At 33.0% G+C, this 8,836-nt stretch overlaps 1 protein-coding gene across 1 annotated transcript; it reads left to right on the top strand.

The window, feature by feature from the left end:
- Positions 1-504: 504 nt before the first annotated feature.
- LOC115889328 (trypsin-2-like) lies at positions 505-1,712 on the top strand. The gene is made up of 2 exons (XM_030909298.1): positions 505-683; positions 826-1,712. The coding sequence occupies exons 1-2, from the start codon at positions 626-628 to the stop codon at positions 1,635-1,637; spliced, it is 870 nt and encodes a 289-aa protein (XP_030765158.1). The 5' UTR covers positions 505-625; the 3' UTR covers positions 1,638-1,712.
- The last annotated feature ends 7,124 nt before the right edge of the window (positions 1,713-8,836 follow it).

The raw sequence follows: 8,836 nt of genomic DNA, 5'->3' as shown, positions 1-8,836 counted from the left end.
GAATATTTTTAACTCTAACCCCAAAATATCGCGAATCAGCATGAAAAACAACTTTTAGCACACGACGTACTACGTCGCCTCAAACAACGTCGCCAACGTTGGCGATGTTGTAGCGACCCTAAAAACATCCACTATTTTGGTGCAAATATGGGTCGCTTAGACGTCGCTTCGACGTTGTCCGGCAACGTTGGGTTGCTCCTGGCGACGTTGTGATTACGTTGAACAACGTAATTTTGCTACTTGGGTATGGCTAAAATAAAAAATATATAACATTTTAAACTTGACCAAAATTTTTTTCCGTTGCGTTTTTTTGCATCTGAATGTATATTAAAAATATAGTACAGTTATTCATTGAAATATTTTGTATTCGAGCAATCACAAGGTGGCATGGCGTTTTATGTCTAAAGGGAATGCTTTGTGATTGGCGTTATGACAACGACACTATTCTACAATGACTGTTGGAAACTATGGAAACTACAAAAAAATAACATAAATTATCGCCATTTGACAATATGGAAAATGTATAAACATTATTTGTTCTAATTGATTGCAAACCCGGTCCTGTGTAGTTGGGGATTTAGATAAACACCGAAGTGACAACTAGCAACCGAATTTTCGGATTAATATGTGTAGAAAGATGATCATAGTGAAATTAATTTTGGTCGGCCTCGCTTATAGCCAGGGTAAGCACGTCAAATATAAATGATTTTAAGTATACTGTGTAATCAGTTATATCAATTTATATGAAAATTACATTTAATTTAAAATAGCCATTTCTCTTTTAAATATTTTTGTTTCTATTTTGTCATACAATATTTTTTTCAGCTCGGGCTTCAATTCAAGCCACAGAATGCCCTCTAGCGCTTTTTCCAAACATCGTCCCCAAAATAGGAGCTGTACTCCAAGGAGGACATGAAGCTGACATCAAATACCACACTTACCAAGCCTCCATCTTCCATTTGGACCAACAACTCTGCTCGGGCACCATATTAACCAAAAGTATCGTTTTGACAGCTGCGCACTGTGTTAATCCTATGATTTGGGTACTCCTAAGTCAGTACTCCGTTAGGGTGGGTTCAAATATCCTTCAAGAACCCGGACAATTGGTTGGAATTGAAAATTACATCGCTCACGAGAAGTACAAGCATGGTACCTCATTTGATTATGATATTGCGTTGGTTTTTACAAGGCAACCTTTGACACATCATTTTGCAAGACCAGTAGAGTTACCTTTCAAGAATGTGATTTACCACGCAGGTCAGTACGCTACAGTAACTGGTTATGGTACTGATACAAGCGAGATATCAATAATTAGACCTCTAGAAACTCTACATTCTATTAGAGTGCCGATCATAGAAAACCATATTTGTGAGTCCATGTTTAGACCAATGGGCGAGTTGGTGACGTCAAATTTCTGGTGTGCAGGAAAAGAAATTGAAGGTAGTAAAGATGTATGTCAAGGTTTTACTGGAGGTCCTGCAATTATTGATGGGTATTTGGCTGGTATAGTTTTATTTGGAGCTGATTGTGCCGATGTTGGGTATCCTGGTTTGTATCTTAGTGTTCCTAAGTTTGTGTATTGGATCAAGAAAATGGGAGGAATTAAAGAAAAAATACCTAGAGGTGATACATTGTAAAGTAAAAATATTACGAGTTATTTGTTGTTATATGTACTATCGTTTTCATATAGATAAATATTATGATGATGTGTACATTCTACGTTATAAATTAACTTCTTTAATACATTGTCATAATATTGAAGAGAGATTATCAATATAATTTATTATTGAAGAGATAGCAGAATACAATATTTTTTACCTCAACAACACTGAAAAAATATTGTTCATAATATTAATGAACATTTATTATTAACAGTTGTTTAATTTTGACAATTATTTTTTTCATTATATTAATGATTTGTTAATCATAGATTGATGCCTGATTTATTAATAGTATGAACCTAATTTCATCAATATAATGAAAATCTGGTTATTAAATTAATGTAAGATTTTCATTAATATAAAGAACGCCGTTCATTGTCCCAATGAATGCGTCCTTTATTTTAATGCTGAAACTTTAATGAACACATATTCATTATATTAATGTACTAAATCATTGATTAATGAGTTGTACATTGTGACAATGAACAATGTTATTAATACAAGGAACACACTACATTATATTAATGTACGCGGTTATATAGGCGACTGCCATAAGACTACCAATGACTGCCAGCGACTGCCAAGAAAATGTACAGGTAATTCCAATAGTGAGACACCCCTCGTTATTGACATTTTGAGAAAAATGCATTCTTCATAAAATATTCTGCTTGTTCTAAAATGGTTTAATCGAGTTTATACTTTTCCAAATTTCCATACCGTTTTAGAGAAAATTAAAAAAAACATAAAAATATGGTTAATTTTTTTCCAAGTCCTAAAAATCCAAGGGTGTTTCTATAGTAATATAATTTTGATTTGATTTTTTGACAAAACCGTTATTATCAGTTATTAATAATTTTTATTTACGTCATATTTTTTGCTGTTGTTAAAGTATCACCATTTTCCGATAACTATTATTATCCTTTCCGCAGCATTGAACCAAATAAACTTTGTGCTTTTTTAACATTTTAAAAGAGCAAAAAATATGACGTTAATCAAAATTCTATCAACAGTTATGTTTTAAAGAATAAAAACGAAATTATATTCCCATAAACGCCTTTTGGTTTTAAGACTTCTTTCTTTTAAGAAAAAATCAACTATAAAAATATTTTCACTTTTTTTTTTTAATTTTCTCTAAAACGGTATAAAAATTTGGAAAAGTATAAACAGAGTTAACCATTTTATATATAAATATATATAAAATACATATAAAAGACCCTACCATAACGTGGTATACTGATGCTTCCAAAACCAAAGCATGGACAGGGATAGGAGTATTTGGGCCGAAAACTACATACTCCGAACCAATGGGTACCTACCCCAGTATCCTTCAATCAAAAATTTACGCTATCGAAAGATAGGTACAATTTATCTTAGATAGGAACTATCGAAAACAGGAAATTGCCATCTTATCCGATAATCAAGCAGCACTAAACGCGATCAACTCAGTAACCATCAATTCGAAGTTGGTCAAAGAATGCCTAGATAAGCTCAACAAATTAGGCAAAGAAAATAAAGTCCTCCTACTCTAGGTGCCTGCTCACCAAGGGATAGAAGGCAATGAAAAAGCAAATGATCTAGTTAGGAAATGAGCGAACACTCCACTAACTGGACCAGAACCGATCTGTTTTCCAAACGGGAACCAACTGAAAGCGTTACTGAAGAATCTGGAAGACTCCATCCGTAACTTGGAATGGGTGTCCTCCAACGGTTTAAGACACTCGAGAAAAAGTTCCTCAAAACTTACGATCGAGAACAATCAGAGGTTTTCCTTGATTTAAGTAAAAACAATCTTCGGATTGTCACGGGGTTTCTAACAGGACACAGTCTCCTCAACGATCACCTCAGTAGGCTGAAGCTGAGAAACAATGGCGAATGCAGATTCTGTGGAGAAAATAGGGAAACACCAGAACACCTTATCACTGAGTGCGCCGAGACGACGACCATTCGTGCCATGAACTTTGGTACAGCTGATGTCGAGGATGGAGAGCTGGCCTCTGTGGAGCCGTCTCAGATACTAGCTTTCGTTAAAGCCTTGAGACTGTATGATGAGTTATAACTCGTTATAACTCAAGAAAGGGGAACACACAATAGATCTGTAAGGTCGCGATGATTAACTCCCCTCCTAAACATTCTACATTCTAACCGTTTTAGAACAAGCAAAAATTTGCACGAAGAATGCATTTGTTTCAAAATATCTATAATAAAAAAGTGTTTCCTCTCGTAAAGACAATCCGGGGACATACTGTACGGTAAAGATATATCATTCATTAAAATTGTTGTTAAGCATTGTTTCGAAAAATCAATACATTTGGGCACAGAATTTGAGATTTTAAATATCTATATATTTATTAAGTTAAATTTTATATAAAATGGTAAAAGTTAATTTACCTATTATAAATTCCTTCCCAAAAACAGAAAATAACCATGCCATCCACAATCAAGTATAGCTGTCTTAAAACAGGGCTTATCTCACCGACTGATTTCGATCTCGACCGAATCAATCAGCCTATCGGTTTCCTCGAATCTGGAACAAAAGCAAATCGAAAAAATCACTTTCTTTTGTTTCGAGGCTCCCATTCTTTTGTTTTCGGACAAAAATAAATTTTAAACAGTTTTTGTTTTTCATTTGTTTCCTTTTTCATTTTGTTTAATGGCGAATATTTTAATTGGAGGAGAGTTGGCATAGAAAAAAGTATTTTTTAGGATTCTTCGTAAATTAATTGGAGAATAGAGTACTAGCAAACCAAAAATGTCAGCTCTAGACAATAAATTTCGCTTTTATCATCGTTTTGGTATAAACTGGAAACATAACTCTACTGCATCAAGGAGAAACCAGTCTTCATATTACTTATTCTATCTAAAATTCCGTTTTTAATGGGCAATTTGTAATTTTAATATTTTAAAACGGCCTTTTTAACGAAAACCAAAGCCTAGTTGTATAAGAAGTAAAGTTAGTACATGGCGATGTTATAAATCCTGCGTATTTTCCTCGTTATCTTTGTGGTATGTTTTATTTATTTTATATCCATTTAGTAAATAGAAAAGTTGAGTTTGTTTATTTGTTTTTCTTTTCTGTTTATGATCTAAAAAAAACATCCTTATATTACCTCCAAAAAAGCAATATATTATAATGACAACAGGAAAATGAACGATGGCATGATAAACTGCAAAACCTATTAATTTTCCTAAATCTGAAGCGTTTTAATGAACTAAAACCTGCTCTAATAGGCCTGATCGGGAACACTTCTTGATAGCAGAAAGATAAATGAAAACCCTGTGACAGCCCGCTGAAAAATATAGATTAAATTTAGACTCCAGATGTCACACGATGTCACATTGTTTCTTTCTTTTTTTCCACAGGGCCAAAAACAATTTTTCACAATATGACGTCGACAACGAAACCCAATTTAACTAATTATACCCTGCGAAAGCGTAGGGCTATCGAATGGTCGTCTCTTTTGAATGCAGACGATGTTAGCGGATTACCCATTAAAAAAAGCGTTCAAAATCAAGGGTTTGAAATTTTTTTATTGTAAATATAGCATATAGCATAGAAAAGTCTCCACCGGGAGTATCAATCGCATGCAAATTTTAAACTGTCCAAATATTGGCTCCCTTATTGATTTTACAACGAACTAGTATATCGTTTTTTAAAGGTCGGGGTATACTAAGTACGCGTGCAAAATTCGAATAATTTTGAACAAGTGGATTTTAACTAATTTAAGAAAAACTGTATCCATTTTTAAATTAAGCAACGTTATAGCTTGTTTTAAAACGGTTAATCCCCTTTATTCTTTTTCAAATTTCAATACCGTTTTAGAGAAAAATACATAAATATCAGCTTCTCTAATATAATTTTGTTTATATTCTTTGACAGATGGTTAATATTAATTTTAATCAATGTCATATATTTTGCTATTTTGAAATAGCAAAAGGATCAGATTAAAGAAACACAAAATTTATAAATACTTTTTCCGTAGCATTGAACCAAATAAAATTTAACTTTAATATGTATATTAAAATATAAAAAATATCAAAAGATGACGTTAATCAAAATTAATAATAACAATCTATCATTGAATGAAAACATAAAACTGATATTACCATAGAAACGTGTTTTGATTTATAGAATATATATTTTTTTTATTTTTCCTAAAAAGGGCCCTACACGGAACAATATCGAGAGATTTGAAATTTGAAGTGTGAATTCCTTCGATTTAGTCCAAATCTCAACATTCTGAATATTACAGTTGAGGTTTGGAACCTTTGGTGTTACACAGCAAAATAAAAACACTAAATCACCACAATACACCAAAACACGTTTACTTTTACACTGGACGCGCGTTTCGCTAACCATGTTAGCATCATCAGCAGATGATTATAAACTGAACTAAACAGTTTATAATCATCTGCTGATGATGCTAACATGGTTAGCGAAACGCGCGTCCAGTGTAAAAGTAAAAGTGTTTTGGTGTATTGTGGTGATTTAGTGTTTTTATTTTTTATTCTGAATATGTTTAACTGCATAGATCACAAACGTGGCGGGAACTGTACTAGACTATAAATTGACAAAATTATCTTTGATAAAATGTGAACGTGTAATGTGAAAAGATCGCCATCGATTTGGTCTTGATCAAGATCTGATCTGTGCAATTTGGTATACAGATCATATAGTTGCATGTAGGGTCTCTTTAAGACGGTATAAAATTTAGTGATGGGAAAAACCGATTAATTTCAATAATGGATTACTCGAGTTTTAAGCGATTGCAATAATCGAGCGATAGCTCGAGCGAAATATCGCTCGTTTTTTGACCGTCGCTTGTTGTAAGTACTCGTTAACGCCAAGCGCCAAGCAGTTAGTTGCGTGCGTAGGGCACATATTCTTTCGGTGATGAATGGCAAGTTGCAAGCGATTCGCTTGATCCCTTGATTTAGTTTATTTCAAAGCATTGTCGATGTAGGTCGTAAAATTTTGTTCCTCAGATACGCAATGGATAACGTCGTATAAATTTGCTACCTGCAATGTATGTTGAAAATTGACTCGGCTTTTTATCGAGTATATGACACATTAAAATCGGATTTCAATTTATTTCATTCTAGGATCGCTTGCGTTCGTCGCTCGTTCATAATCGAGCGATGTCGGTTATTTCAATAATCGAGTATTCGAGCGAATTTTCGCTTGAGTTATCCCATCACTAATAAAAATGTGGAAAGGTACAAACGGGATTAAACGAGATTAATAATTAGAACAAGAAAAAACTTATAATATATAAGAAAATATATATTTTTCTCAAAAGTTTTACAATAAGAAAGTGTTTCCTCTTGTAAAGACAATCCGGTGTCTTTACGGTATATCTAGATACCATTTTTTAGGAAACCATAAAAGTGTGTAAAATAACGACATAAACGAAAATAGTAGAAGAATATATAGGTACTAGCGTGTACCAGCGACTTCGTTCGCGTCGAATTAATCATTTGTAATGGTGATGATAAAGCAAAGCAAGAATTTCCATTAACATACAAACTGGATAAAATTTTCTCATATTTATGTCAGCATGAAAAACAACAATATGGCGATATTATATAACTTGGTAATACTTGAGGGGTAGTTTCATCTCGTTGGAATTTGACTTTCGAAAAATCCGTTTGCCAAAAATAAGCTTTTTACGTCAAGCAGTTTAAGCAGAATCGTGGTTAAGAAATTACCCAACTTTTTGGAACACCCTGTATGATTTTTTAAAAAATTTCAAAATATGTAAAAAAACCAAATAAATTATGCTTGTTCAAGCGTTTTCCCGAAAGACTAACAGTTTTTTAAATAACAAATATTGTAATATTTGCGGGGCGTTTTCACCCTCTTGGAATTTGAGATTCGAGAAACCTTTCCTTATCGAACCTCTACACCCCACAGTCAATCCGTTTGCCAAAAATCAGCTTTACACGTCAAGCAGTTTAAGCAGAATCGTGATTATTCAATGGTCATATTTTCTGAAACAGCCTGTATAAATTTATAAAAAAATCTTATAATATATAAAAAAACAAAATAAAATATACGTGTTTAAGAGTTTTCCGAAAAACTCACCGGTTTTTAAATAAAAAATATTTTAATATTTGAGGGATAGTTTCACCCCCTTACAATTCGAGTTTCGAAAAAGCCCTTCTTATCGAACTTCTACACTCTAGTCAATCTGTTTTCCAAAAATCAGCTTTTTACGTCTAGCGCTTTAAGCAGGATCGTGATAAATGAATGACCAGATTTTTCGAAACACCCTGTATACATTTTGTTTAAGCGTTTTTTCGGAAACTTCGGACAGTTTTTTAAATAAAAAATATTGTAATATTTGAGGGGTGGTTTCACCCTCTTGGAACTGGAATTTCGAAAAATCCCTTCTTATCGAACCTCTACACCCTAGAATCAACCTGTATGACAAAATTGAGCTTCTTACGTTGAGTGGTTTGAGTAGGATCGTGATTAATCAGTATGTCAGTCACTTAAGGATTTCATATATTAGTATAGATATTCGTGACACCTAATACATAGCTCGGGATCTCTACTACCAGAAATCAATCGAAGAATTAAGTTAACATGGAGTTGTTAACATGAACATTGGAGTGGGGGAGGATTCTTAGCTGAAGCAAGTCAGATAAGTAAGAAGCCAGTCTATTTAGTTTAATAACTTTAGAAATTTTTGTTTAAAAACTATGACAGGATGAGTTTTGTTTTTGTTTGCCTAGTAGATGACGGAATCAAAATCTTGCTATAAGCGTGTTATTTATTGTAGAAATTGTTAAGTTTTTTAGCGATTTTAGCTCGGACTTTAATGAGTGACATTTACATTTTTCGATGAAAATAGTTATTTACTTTTTTTACGTTTAATTATACAATTTGTTTGTTAAAAACCTTCTAGATACAGTATGCTCTTGCCTTTTTTTCGTTCAATTGGTACACGAAATATTCTTGTTTTTTCATTCTCGCTCAAAATTGGAGTATGAATTAATTTAAGGTTTATGTAGTGCAACCAAATTTCTGAAAACCACAAACACTAACATCTTGAAAACCCTTAATATCTAAACAACAGTTAAAGAACCACAAAGAGAGCCTACACAATTGACCTATTAAATTTATTTCTTGAAGACTATTAACTACGGCTATGTTTATGTTTACGGCTATGTTT

The sequence above is a fragment of the Sitophilus oryzae genome, unplaced genomic scaffold, assembly GCF_002938485.1.
Source record: "Sitophilus oryzae breed Bouriz unplaced genomic scaffold, Soryzae_2.0 scaffold_813_pilon_pilon, whole genome shotgun sequence".
In the NCBI taxonomy this organism is placed as follows: Eukaryota; Metazoa; Arthropoda; class Insecta; order Coleoptera; family Curculionidae; genus Sitophilus; species Sitophilus oryzae.
This window is presented reverse-complemented; position numbering and strand designations above follow the sequence as displayed.